The sequence below is a fragment of the Epinephelus lanceolatus genome, chromosome 19 (genome assembly GCF_041903045.1).
Source record: "Epinephelus lanceolatus isolate andai-2023 chromosome 19, ASM4190304v1, whole genome shotgun sequence".
NCBI lineage: Eukaryota > Metazoa > Chordata > Actinopteri > Perciformes > Serranidae > Epinephelus > Epinephelus lanceolatus.
Window position 1 is genome coordinate 41,362,339 of NC_135752.1, and position 13,723 is coordinate 41,376,061.

The window sequence follows — 13,723 nt, forward strand, 5'->3', positions numbered from 1 at the left end:
CCGAAATTAAAAACACAAGTCCCTCCTCAGTGCTTAAAAAAAAGACTGATGGAGTGGGAGATGGTGTCGAAGGCTGCACTCAAGTCGAGGAGGATGAGGATGGATAAGGTTAGGATGGTTAGAGGTTATTGTTGGAGAGCTGAGAGTGAACTTGAGATGTGACGATTTTTTTTCCCAGGATTTTTGAGAGAAAAGGCAGATTGTTGGGATCTGAACCGGATTTCTTGAGAACTGGAATTACAGCAGCAGATTTGAGGGAGGATGGAACACAAGCAGAGATGAGGGAGGAATGGATGATGGCGGTTACCACAGATGTGAGGGAGGGGAGGCATGCTTTGACTAAAGGGGTTGGCAGGGGTCAAGCTGGCAGGTGGATGTTTGGATTTCCGGATGAGTTCTGATATGTCAGCATCAGAGGGAAGGTGGGGCAGGAGATGAACTGCAGGAGGTGTGAGGGGTCAGTTGATGGCGGATCCGGTCTATTTTTGTATTGAAAAATGCCATCAGTGAGTTACAGTAATCAGTTGAGTAAAAATGTGGAGGAAGAGAGTCCGGTGGGCGGAGGGTGTTGGTGACCAGTGAGAACAGTGCCCGATTAATTCAGCATAGTATTGTGATTTTGCTTTGGAGAGAGTCCTTGTAAAACAGAATTACGGCTGTGGTACATCTGCTTGTGAATAGTAAGACCAGTTTTCCTGTATAGAGCCGTTCCAGTTGGCGTCCTGTGGCTTTGAGTTGGCGTAGATGGGATGAGAACCAGGAGGCAGAGTGGGTGAAGGATACAGTCCGGGTGTTTAATGGAGCAAGTGAGTCCAACAGAGTGTGAAGACCATTATTACAATGAGAGACCAGTTCATCAGTAGAGGCAGAGGAGTTGATGTTTCCAAACCTGATGTGAGGGCTGTTAATGTTTTTGATATTGCCACATGAGATGACCCGTAGTGGTTTAGTTTTGGACAGTGTTAGGTTCGTGGTGAATGACATTAACATATGGTCAGAAATGGGGAGATCATCTGCAGAGCAGTTGAAAGGAGTGACTCCGGAGCAGCAAACCAAGTCCTTTTTAGTGTGTTGGGAAATTAATGTAGTGTTGTAATCCAAAACTGTCCAGGCATGAAGTGAAAGCCTCAGTGAGAGGGCGGTTGATGTTGTCCAGGTGTATATTAATATCTCCACGCAGAATTATATTGGGGGAAAGGGAACAGATGTGAGTGAGGAAGGTAGAAAATTCATAAATGAAGTCCTTGTTGGGTTTAGGTGGGCGGTGAACAGTGGCCACTGTAGTTGGTGTTGGATCATTTATGTGCAAGACCACTGTTTCAAAAGAAGCGTACGCAGGAACGGAGAGAGACGAGACTTTCCACAGCTCACGGTAGATTATCGCGAGACCTCCTCCTCTGCCGGTGTGACGTGGCTGACAGGTGTAAACAAAGCCATGTGGAGTGGACTCGTTCAGTTGGGAAAAGTCATTGGGTTGTTGCCACGTCCCTGTTAGACAGAGAAAGTCAAACTTACGAGGAGGAGGTCCTGAAGGAGTTGTCCTTTGCCCATGAGAGAACGGATGTTGAATAGTCTGAAGTTGACGTCGCTGCGGTCGGTGGCGGTGCATTTAATCCTTTTTCTTATTCCAAATAAAATTAGTTATCATTACAGTCCGTCTTTTAAAACTTTGTGGAGGAATTGAAGTTGGTAAGGCTTGAAAGAGGAAGGGGAACTGCGGGAGGACCATCATCATCAACTATGAAACAAAGATTGAATGAAAACCAAATGCTTTTACTGTTAGTGTTTTTCTTTTATATCAGACAAGATGAGGTTTGTTTTACCTTGACATGATTCGACGGATGTCTTCCATCTTCTTCAGAAGTGTCACCAGCTGTCATTGGTGACGTGCCTTATATCAGCTGATGTTGCGGAGGCGTAGTGGCCTGTCAAATTTAACAGGGCAACTACAACTCCTGCTGTCAGGTCGCTCCTCGAGGACGGCACTCCAGGTATGTGACAACATATATGCTCCCTCATCCCGGTTCATAGTCCTGCGGGCCCGCTTCCTTATAACCGCTGCCTCCATGATCCAGCATTGGAAACGATTATCCTCTTTATTATGTTGATCTGTTTTTCCCCGTTAAAGGGTTTTTTGGGGAGTTTTTCCTGATCAGCTGTGAGGGTCATAAGGACAGAGGGATGTCGTATGCTGTAAAGCCCTGTGAGGCAAATTGTGATTTGTGATATTGGGCTTTATAAATACAATTGATGACTCTGGCCACCTCCCAGTTCATTATGTGGTTCCCTCTTTTGCAGTGATCAAAAATGGCTGATTTCTGATTGTCTTGATAGGCTTTTTCTTTTTCCAATCGTGTCTTTTTCAATCAATCAAATCAATTTTGCGGGGTTGTGAGCGACGAACTCCCCGCGGCTTAGCTAAACACGAATCGATCTTTATGAAGGACAGCTTTGAGGTGTATCCTGTCAAAGATCCTCACACATGGGGCGTCGGTAGCGTAGTGGATAGTGCTGGCGCCCCATGTACAGAGGCATTGCCTCGCTGCAGCGGCCTCAAGTCCGGCTCGCGGCCCTTTGCTGCATGTCAGTCCCCATTCTCTCTGTCTCCCCATTTCACTTTGTCCTGTCATTAAAGGCAAAAAAGCCCATAAAAATAATCTTCACACCTACTGGAACCAATAACACCAAATACTGCAGCGGTCTTCTTAAACGTGATGTTGAGTGATAACCTGTAATGGCGGTGACAGTGCCGGTATTTTAATGAATTCTATCTCTGCAGCACCATGTGATGAGCTCATCAGCTCCAAGTACTACCTTTAAAGCAGTCCCATAACAAACACTGACAGCAGCTCTGCCGGGTCTCCAGGTTTTCTACTTGATCTCTGCAGTGCAGGGAGAACACTCAGACTGAAGCTTGTTCCTCGCAGCTGCCTGTTGATTGGTTCAGTTATTAAATCTAGTTTCAGTTTTAACTAACCCATAGTCATCAGGTGGATAAATGACTCCAGTGGGATGATCAGATGTCAGCCGCCATCTGCCAACACGTTAGTTTGTTTTCCTGAAGTCACAGAATCTCACTTAAACCTTTGGTTTGATGTCAAATTATAGAAAGACACATAATCAGACTTCAGTTAGAACAAAATGTTGCTTTATTAGAAACAAGACAGGGAGAGGGTTTGAGGGAGTCGATGGGAGGGTGGGAATCACCACCTTTCTAGGCGCCAGTTGTGGTGGAGGAGGCGCCAGTTGTGGTGGAAGAGGCGCCAGTTGTGGTGGAAGAGGCGCCAGTTGTGGTGGAAGAGGCGGCAGTTGTGGTGGAGGAGATGCCAGTTGTGGTGGAAGAGGCAGCAGTTGTGGTGGAAGAGGCAGCAGTTGTGGTGGAAGAGGCGCCAGTTGTGGTGGAAGAGGCGCCAGTTGTGGTGGAAGAGGCGCCAGTTGTGGTGGAAGAGGCGCCAGTTGTGGTGGAAGAGGCAGCAGTTGTGGTGGAAGAGGCGCCAGTTGTGGTGGAAGAGGCGCCAGTTGTGGTGGAAGAGGCGCCAGTTGTGGTGGAAGAGGCGCCAGTTGTGGTGGAAGAGGCAGCAGTTGTGGTGGAAGAGGCAGCAGTTGTGGTGGAAGAGGCGCCAGTTGTGGTGGAAGAGGCGCCAGTTGTGGTGGAAGAGGCGCCAGTTGTGGTGGAAGAGGCGCCAGTTGTGGTGGAAGAGGCGCCAGTTGTGGTGGAAGAGGCGCCAGTTGTGGTGGAAGAGGCGGCAGTTGTGGTGGAAGAGGCAGCAGTTGTGGTGGAGGAGATGCCAGTTGTGGTGGAAGAGGCAGCAGTTGTGGTGGAGGAGATGCCAGTTGTGGTGGAAGAGGCAGCAGTTGTGGTGGAAGAGGCAGCAGTTGTGGTGGAAGAGGCAGCAGTTGTGGTGGAAGAGGCAGCAGTTGTGGTGGAAGAGGCAGCAGTTGTGGTGGAAGAGGCAGCAGTTGTGGTGGAAGAGGCAGCAGTTGTGGTGGAAGAGGCGGCAGTTGTGGTGGAAGAGGCGGCAGTTGTGGTGGAAGAGGCAGCAGTTGTGGTGGAAGAGGCAGCAGTTGTGGTCGAAGAGGCAGCAGTTGTGGTCGAAGAGGCAGCAGTTGTGGTCGAAGAGGCAGCAGTTGTGGTCGAAGAGGCGCCAGTTGTGGTGGAAGAGGCAGCAGTTGTGGTGGAGGAGGCAGCAGTTGTGGTGGAGGAGGCAGCAGTTGTGGTGGAGGAGGCAGCAGTTGTGGTGGAGGAGGCGCCAGTTGTGGTGGAAGAGGCGCCAGTTGTGGTGGAAGAGGCGCCAGTTGTGGTGGAAGAGGCGCCAGTTGTGGTGGAAGAGGCGCCAGTTGTGGTGGAGGAGATGCCAGTTGTGGTGGAAGAGGCAGCAGTTGTGGTGGAGGAGGCAGCAGTTGTGGTGGAGGAGGCAGCAGTTGTGGTGGAAGAGGCAGCAGTTGTGGTGGAAGAGGCAGCAGTTGTGGTGGAGGAGGCAGCAGTTGTGGTGGAAGAGGCGGCAGTTGTGGTGGAAGAGGCGGCAGTTGTGGTGGAGGAGGCAGCAGTTGTGGTGGAGGAGGCAGCAGTTGTGGTGGAGGAGATGCCAGTTGTGGTGGAGGAGATGCCAGTTGTGGTGGAGGAGATGCCAGTTGTGGTGGAGGAGATGCCAGTTGTGGTGGAGGAGATGCCAGTTGTGGTGGAGGAGGCGCCAGTTGTGGTGGAGGAGGCGCCAGTTGTGGTGGAGGAGGCAGCAGTTGTGGTGGAGGAGGCAGCAGTTGTGGTGGAGGAGGCAGCAGTTGTGGTGGAGGAGGCAGCAGTTGTGGTGGAGGAGGCGCCAGTTGTGGTGGAGGAGGCGCCAGTTGTGGTGGAAGAGGCGCCAGTTGTGGTGGAAGAGGCGCCAGTTGTGGTGGAAGAGGCGCCAGTTGTGGTGGAGGAGGCACCAGTTGTGGTGGAAGAGGCGGCAGTTGTGGTGGAAGAGGCGGCAGTTGTGGTGGAAGAGGCGGCAGTTGTGGTGGAAGAGGCGGCAGTTGTGGTGGAGGAGGCGGCAGTTGTGGTGGAGGAGGCGGCAGTTGTGGTGGAGGAGGCGGCAGTTGTGGTGGAGGAGGCGGCAGTTGTGGTGGAGGAGGCGGCAGTTGTGGTGGAAGAGGCGGCAGTTGTGGTGGAAGAGGCGGCAGTTGTGGTGGAAGAGGCAGCAGTTGTGGTGGAAGAGGCAGCAGTTGTGGTGGAGGAGGCGCCAGTTGTGGTGGAAGAGGCGCCAGTTGTGGTGGAAGAGGCGCCAGTTGTGGTGGAGGAGGCGGCAGTTGTGGTCGAAGAGGCGGCAGTTGTGGTCGAAGAGGCGGCAGTTGTGGTGGAAGAGGCGGCAGTTGTGGTGGAAGAGGCGGCAGTTGTGGTGGAAGAGGCAGCAGTTGTGGTGGAAGAGGCAGCAGTTGTGGTGGAAGAGGCGGCAGTTGTGGTGGAAGAGGCAGCAGTTGTGGTGGAAGAGGCAGCAGTTGTGGTGGAAGAGGCGGCAGTTGTGGTGGAAGAGGCAGCAGTTGTGGTGGAAGAGGCGGCAGTTGTGGTGGAAGAGGCAGCAGTTGTGGTGGAAGAGGCAGCAGTTGTGGTGGAGGAGATGCCAGTTGTGGTGGAAGAGGCGCCAGTTGTGGTGGAGGAGGCGGCGGCAGTTGTGGTGGAGGAGATGGCAGTTGTGGTCGAAGAGGCGGCAGTTGTGGTCGAAGAGGCGGCAGTTGTGGTCGAAGAGGCGGCAGTTGTGGTCGAAGAGGCGGCAGTGGTGGTCGAAGAGGCGGCAGTGGTCGTTGGAGCCGTACTGGTGGTCGTTGGAGCCGTACTGGTGGTCGTTGGAGCCGTACTGGTGGTCGTTGGAGCCGTACTGGTGGTCGTTGGAGCCGTACTGGTGGTCGTTGGAGCCGTACTGGTGGTCGTTGGAGCAGTGCTTTTGCAAGGTGGAGTCGTACTGGTGGTCGTTGGAGCCGTACTGGTGGTCGTTGGAGCGGTCCTTTTGCAAGGTGGAGCCGTACTGGTGGTCGTTGGAGCAGTGCTTTTGCAAGGTGGAGTCGTACTGGTGGTCGTTGGAGCAGTGCTTTTGCAAGGTGGAGCAGTGCTGGTGGTGGAGGCTTTAGTTGTGGTTGCAGCTCTGGGGGGTTGGTCGCCAGAAAATGGTCCATCAGGAATTATGTCAAACCCCCATAGCTCAGAGATTCCTGTGTCAGCCGACTGTGTGGTTACTGGTTTTGTGGTCACTACTGCTGAATCAGGGGTCGTCGTGGTCACTTCTGGCTGGAATGGTTCAACAGGAACCTCCTGAAAGTTCCAAAGCTCCCACAGGTTGGGTTCATCCAGAGCTCTTCGGGGACGATCCCGCCCTCTTTGTGTTGCTGTGTTGAAACATGCCACCAGCGTTGCAGACATTTCCCCAGCGGAGTTGGCGTAAATCATTTCAAAAGTGGATTCCTGTAAAACATTCGGTTATCAGCCATCACCTGAATATTTACGAACCAGATCATGTTTCAGACATTCCTTACCATGTTCGCTGGTGCCGCTATCTGCACGTACGTGGTACCTGAGCTCGTTGTGACTGTCTTCCCAAGTACACCGTCTTTACCAAGAGCTTTTACTCTTCTCAGTCTTGCTCCAAAAGGCAGTTTCACAATCACATCTGTTGATCTGCAGGTCACCAACGGCGGCGCCAGTTGCAGCGAAGTTGCAGGATTCTCGCAGGCAGCCACACCAGTCACAGTCTCCTGCAGCAGATGGTCGAAGTAACGCAGTCTCAGCTGGTGAAACCATGATCCGTTAGAAACCTGTAGGAAAAAAAAAAGTCAACAGGAACATATCCAGTTATGCTCTTTCTCAGCCGCCAACAGTCTTCTGGCTGCAGCTTCAAGAAATGGAAAAGCGCGTCAGGATTCCCCAGAGCTCAGAGTGACGTCTTTCATTGTCTCATTCTGTCCGTCCGACTGTTCCAAACCCAAAACAGATTCAGCTGACTGCGATGAAGGTGACTGAGGAACTGAACATCTGAACCAGTGACTCAGATATGACCACAATATTTATGAAGAATCTATCAACTGATTGTTTTAGCGCCAACAGTACAGAAATACATTGAGATTCATGGTGCCATTCTCAGCCCTCAATAAACACTGGTTTATTTATAAATCTGCAGTTTTATTCAACAATTCATTGAATCTGCCAAATACCTACATCTGGAAGAATCATGGGGTGAAAAAAAATGTGCGCATTTCTCTGGAAAGAGGGAACAATTTAAAAAGTGCAATAACCTAACAAAGTTGTCTGAAGGAGAGTTTGTCTTTAATGCACCAAAGTGCAGCGATTGGTAACAGTAATCAGAGTATTTTTATGGTGCAGAGCTGGGTGCAGTGACTCTGGTGCAGTGAGTAGTAACAACAAAGGTGTTGGAATAGTTTTACCCATAATTCCATGTGGCAGCTGGTATATGGGACGTTTATTAGCAGCCAGGGTCTAAAGGTCCAAAGAGAAGCCTGACATCCATCCTGCAGGGACAGCAGCCTCGTCCTGTCTGTGGAGACACATGACAAACTGAGGTCTGTGGTTCTAGCGGTCCTGCAGGGGGCGTTCAGTCTGCTGGGACAAAACTCTGACATGAGATGACAACATGTGACAACCTGAGGACATAAAGCACGTGAGGGCGAGACAACCCGCAGTTTCTCCCATTTATTCAGTGTTTTCTGCGACAGCTTATTATGATTTAAGTTTTATGTATTTTTGGACTTAAAAAAAAACACAACCAAAAGGTTTGGTCTCCAAAATCAAACTAACTTGGTTCTGTAAGGTTCCACCTGTGAGCCAATCAGGACTCTGAAAACACTCAAGGACCAATCAGGTTCTGTGCCTGTGTTGCGTCAGTGCTGACTGGTCACTTCCTGTAGTAACAGTTATTTACTGAATGCTTCCTGGAATCATGTGTTTAATAACCAACCGTTTTCTTCAGTGGACACGCACAGCGCCGTGTCACAGCTTCCTCCTGTGGGAGGAGTCAGGTGTTTCTGACCCACCACAACATGAACACTGATGACGTTACAGATGGTGAACGAATCAAACTCACCCTCCAGACTGACAGCAGAGTGTCTGATGAGCGACAGGCGAACAGACAGTGATCCGTCACTGCAGCGGTACTGAGGCTGCCCCAGGTCCGCCACCTCTCCATCATCGCCGCCGCGCTCCAACACTGACACAACAACACATCAGCGGAGAGTGTGAAATTAATCACGTCACAAACACAAACAGATCTTTGCACTGACTGATCAGCTGTTGGAGTCTGATGGTGACAGACTGACCTGTTAGTGCCACAGGTCACCACTCATACTGAGGGCTCCTAAATTTTATGTTTCAATATGTAGTAAATGAGGAATAATAATAATAATAATAATAATAATAATAATAATAATAATAATAATAATATTTTTTTATTATTATTATTATTATTATTATTTTTATTATTATTATTATTATTATTATTTATTATTATTATTATTATTATTATTATTTTTTATTATTATTATTATTATTATTATTATTATTATTATTATTATTATTATTATTATTAATAATAATAATAATATTTTATTATTTTTATTTTTATTATTATTATTATTATTATTATTATTATTATTATTATTATTATTATTATTATTAATAATAATAATAATATTTTATTATTTTTATTATTATTATTATTATTATTATTATTATTATTATTATTATTATTATTATTATTATTATAATAATAATAATAATAATAATAATTATTATTATTATTATTAATAATAATAATTCCTGAAACATTTAATAATCTACAGATTCTCCTCGTGTGTGGTCATTCTGATTAATTCGGTTTAATACGTAGAGAATTTAAAGTGACGTCATGAACCGATAAAAGCCAATAAAAAGGAAACTTTGGATGATGTGAAAATGAGAGCGGAATGTGAGCAGAGTTCACTTATTCATCCTCCTGTTCATCTCAGGTGTGTGTGCGTGTGTGTGTGTGTGTTCTTACCTTTAACGAACCTCCACACCGGCACCGGGACAAACCCTCCGCGGCTGAGCGACTCCTCCGGCGGTTCAATGTCCGGGAACAGCGGCTCCAGGCTGGCCAGAGCTCCGTCCGCGTCCCGGTGCGGTTCCTGTGCCGTGTTGAGGCGGGCTAGAGTCACCGAACTGATCCAAACCCAGGCCATCATCATCATCATCATCATCATCATCATCACTTGTCCGGGAGCCGCCAACGTGCTCCGCTCTGCCGGGAACCACCGAATAGCCGCTGCAGGCTGCAGCAGGCTTAAGAAGGCTGCACACACACCTGTGCTCATCTGCACCGTGATTGGATCATTACAACCGGAAGCTGAGCCGCTGAGTTCGCACGTGCGGGCTCATCTGATTTGATCAAATAAAGTTACTTAAAGAGTTTCATCAAAATAAAGCACTGATTCTTGAGAGTCGGGACAAAACACGTTTTAAAAAACTTTTTTTAAAAATTCACACTATATTAATTAGAGTTATATGTTTCCGCAGAGAAAGGTCTTAGCTATTTAACCATGTAAAGGAACAGGTTCTTAATAAAAACACATTTTTAACAAATAAACATGTTTCCCTTCAGAACTGGATTTGTGTCAACTCCGTCAGACACACTAAAAAGTATACTATTTTAATTCTTCCATTCCAGCAAGAATCTAAAGTTCTGAAGTATGTTGTTGTAATAGTGTTTAGTTACTCTGATATGTAATAAAATACAATATATAAACTTAAGTTGTGAATATAAACTTAACTTTGTTTTTAATTTCAATATTGTAAAAACAAATTCCTTAAATAAATAAGACATAAGAGGATGTAGATCAGATGGTCCTTTATTACAAAAAACAACATAAACTGAAGGAAGAATGTTTTTCCCAAAAAATTAACAAAAACATACATGTGATGGTGTTGATGAAGATCTGACGGTGTTGATGAAGATCTGACGGTGTTGATGAAGATCTGACGGTGTTGATGAAAAATGTGTGTGCATTGCTGATTATTAAACAAATGTGCTTTTTGAACACTACTACTAAAACTACTCCTTGTTATTAGAGTATTGAACTTACTGTAAAGCAAATTATAATAAACATATTTAGTGGTGCAGCTTAACTAGACATTCCATAGCAATTGTGCATTTTGTGATAAAAGCGTCAAATTTGGTACACGTATAGCCAAAGACATATAGAAAAGAATTAGATGTGGAGCCATCATGGATTTTCAATATGGCGGCCATGGCAGCCATTTTCCAAAATGGATGCCAGCCACAACTGTTTTTAGATCAAATTCCATATTAACTATGAATATTATGTGACAGAAGCATCAAATTCATTACAGTTATAGCCAGAGACCTGTAGAAAAAAATTAGATGTGGAGACATCATGAATTTTCAATATGGTGGCCATTGACAACTGTTTTTAGATCAAACTTCATATTAACGATAGATATTATGTGATAGAACCATCACATTTGGTACAGTTATAGCCAAAGACATGTAGAAAAAAATTAGATGTGGAGACATCATGAATTTTCAATATGGTGGCCATTCAAAATGGGACGAGAACCAGCCATGTCCCCCAGCGCTATCTGAAGGGGGAGGCCTTCGCTTCGGAATGAAGAGTGATCTTCTTTCATGCCTGGAAGATGTTCATAGTGCATATTCTGATGGCCCCAAGGTTATCTGCACTATCGTAGATGGGGCAGCCAACATCCAGATGCTCAAACCAACATCTGTAAAGACCTTCGATGAGTACGCCCAAGAGATTTTCATTCCATATCTCAACAGAAAATTTGGACATGTGACCAGGCTTGATCTGGTGTGGGACCGCTACTTGTCTGAGTCCTTGAAAGCTGCCACAAGAGCAAAGCGTGGGGAAGGCGTGCAGAGACGTGTGGTAGGCTCTGCACGCCTTCCCAGGAACTGGCAAAGCTTTCTCAGAGTTGACAGCAATAAGACTGAATTGTTCACCTTAATCTCAGATGCTCCACTTGTGGAGTTTGTGCAGGAGAATAAACAGCTTGTTGTCACAAATGGTGTAGAAGTCCTCAGCAAGCCACCACTTCAAGATCTGTCCTCAACTGCTCCACGTACACACGAGGAAGCTGATAGTCGCATGTTATTACATGTGGCCCATGCAGCAAGACATGGCCATCAGAAAATAACGATACAAACTGTTGATACTGATGTGGTGCTGGCTGTGGCAGTTGCTCAGGGTCTCCAGCCAGAAGACGAGCTTTGGTTGGCATTTGGACCTGGAAAGGGTTTTCTGCCTGGGCTGTATGGACTGTCTTTCCAGAGCTTACACATGCCCTGTTAAAACTATCCTCTGCCCCAGATGACATACCACAGGAGGTAATGGCTACGATCAAGAGGTTTGTCATACTGCTCTATGACCGAACCAGCCCATGCACAGAAATAGACACTGCAAGGAGGAAGTTATTTGTGAAGAGGCACAATGTGCTGTCAATCCCTCCGACAAAGGCTGCCCTAGAGGAGCATGTGAAGAGAACAGTTTACCAAGGAGGGCATGTGTGGGGCCAGATGCTGGTGTCCACACCACAACTACTTTCACCATGTAGATGGGGCTGGTCTAAGACATCTGAGGGCTACTGCACCCTTCTGGGCATGCCTACCAGATGCAGGCCAGGCCAGCTATGAACTTGTCTCCTGCCAATGTAAGAAGGGTTGTGTTAGGAAGTGCAAGTGCAAAAAAGCTGCCTTAGAGTGCACAGCTCTCTGTTACTGTGAAGGGGAGTGCTGAATAGACTTTCCCGCACTGGACCTACTTAGACAGTTATTCTTATCACACATTTTGAGTCTTGAATTGCAGCTTCTGAACGATTCTGAAGTTCATAATTTGAATTCAGATTCATAAAAAATATATGAATTGACACAAAGATCATCCAAATCAGACGAGTCTATGCAGCTGTATTGCAGCTACCATTTTGTGGGAGTTTGCTGCCATCTTGAAAAATGTCTTATCCAAATGATGGTTCCCAAGTGCTATGTATGGTAGATAAATTCAACTTATATCCTCAATATCACATAATATCCATCGTTAATATGAAAATTGATCTTAAAGCAGTTGTCAATGCGTATTAAAAATCCATGATGACTCCATATCTAATTTTTTTCTACATGTCTTTGGCTATAACTGTACCAAATGTGATGCTTCTATCACATAATATCTATCATTAATATGAAGTTTGATCTAAAAACAGTTGTCAGTGGTGGCCATGTTGAAAATTGGCTGCCATATTGAAAATTCACGGTGGCTCCACATCTATTTTTTTTCTCCATGTCTTTGGCTATAAGTGAACCAAATTTGATGCTTTTATTACAAAATGCACAATTGTTATGGTAATCTGCACCAATAATTGCACATACACCGTTTCCAACTATCAAAAAAACAATAAGGGAAACCAGGGGCCCTCCTCCCCTACACCACCTTTCCCCCTTTGTCAGTAGTCATCTTCTTTTTAAAGTGGCGTGTGTGTGTGTGTGTGTGTGTGCGTGTGTGTGGTTAGGTGTGAGTGGGTGGGTGTGTTGGGTGTGTGATTGCCCTGCACTGCCTACTTCATACTGGGTGTGATCTTAAATTGTCTTTCCTTCTCTTGCATAGCATGTTTGCTCTCTTGGTCACTGTTTAATTTTTCTCTTCTCTTTCGCTGGTACTCTCTATTTCTTCTCCTTTGCTCCTCAACTGACAATTTCTGTCTAGCCATGCTTTCCTACAATACAAACTGAAATAATGAAAAATGTACTAGAATAAGACAACAGAATCAGATTTTTATTTACTTGACATGATTGACCGATTGATGGATGGATGGATGTAAAATCCTCAAGGTGCAGTATGTAGTTTATATAACCAGATGTTGTGAAAATCTACACACTGGCTTCTCATCTCTCTCTCTCTATCTCTGTCTCTACATATATAAATATATATATATTAAAGTGCTGGGAAAGTAACACGTTACACAATAATAATTCTCTACAAGTCAGATGTGTATGGTTAAATAATGTAATGCATGCTATGTATATACATTTATGTGTAAATAAAACCCTGAAATAACATTTTATTCACAAATAATATTATATTAGCACATTAAGAGCTTATTGGTGGATTTGTCAACTCCGTCAGACATAGAACCTGACAGAGTTGACGTCTGACGGAGTTGACGTAAGGGCATGTATTTTCCCACCAAAACATGTATTGCACAATGCAGCTAGCTAGTTTTTCCTCAGTTGCTAGCTGTCCCAGTAACCTCACTAAAATGCTTAAATTCAATCCACTGTGGTTTAAAAAAAGTATCTTAACAGAAAGATGGTATTGACATGGTCCAGCTGTGACCATAGGAATATTGACATTGTTTGTCTAAAATATCAAAAAATGTAAAACGTACCAGAGCATGTGTGGTAGTGTTGCATTCACCACAGGTAGGGAGATGAAAAGGGGTCCTCAGGGATATAGCTGACCATGCTATTTCCTGATTTAATGAGTCTTATGAAAAAATCTGACGGAGTTGACAGAAACTGAGGACACAACTTTGATAGGCAGATTTTTATGGAAACTATTGTTTGACGTTCACTTCATGCATTGTTTTTCATATTTAAACCCCGTCTTTTTTATTTGATATATATGTTTTCATAATTGTAGAGCTTTTTAAAAGTTTTTTGGGATGGTCAATATTGTGACC

General features: G+C 45.6%; 1 protein-coding gene across 1 annotated transcript; it reads right to left on the minus strand.

Annotated features, from left to right (window-relative positions):
* Positions 1-3,128: 3,128 nt before the first annotated feature.
* Positions 3,129-9,342, minus strand: LOC144458754 (uncharacterized). The gene is made up of 5 exons (XM_078162096.1): positions 9,015-9,342; positions 8,064-8,186; positions 7,408-7,517; positions 6,502-6,780; positions 3,129-6,430 (listed from the first exon to the last, which is right to left on the minus strand). Exons 1-5 carry the CDS (start codon positions 9,325-9,327, stop codon positions 3,215-3,217), a joined length of 4,041 nt encoding a protein of 1,346 aa, XP_078018222.1. The 5' UTR covers positions 9,328-9,342; the 3' UTR covers positions 3,129-3,214.
* Positions 9,343-13,723: the final 4,381 nt, after the last annotated feature.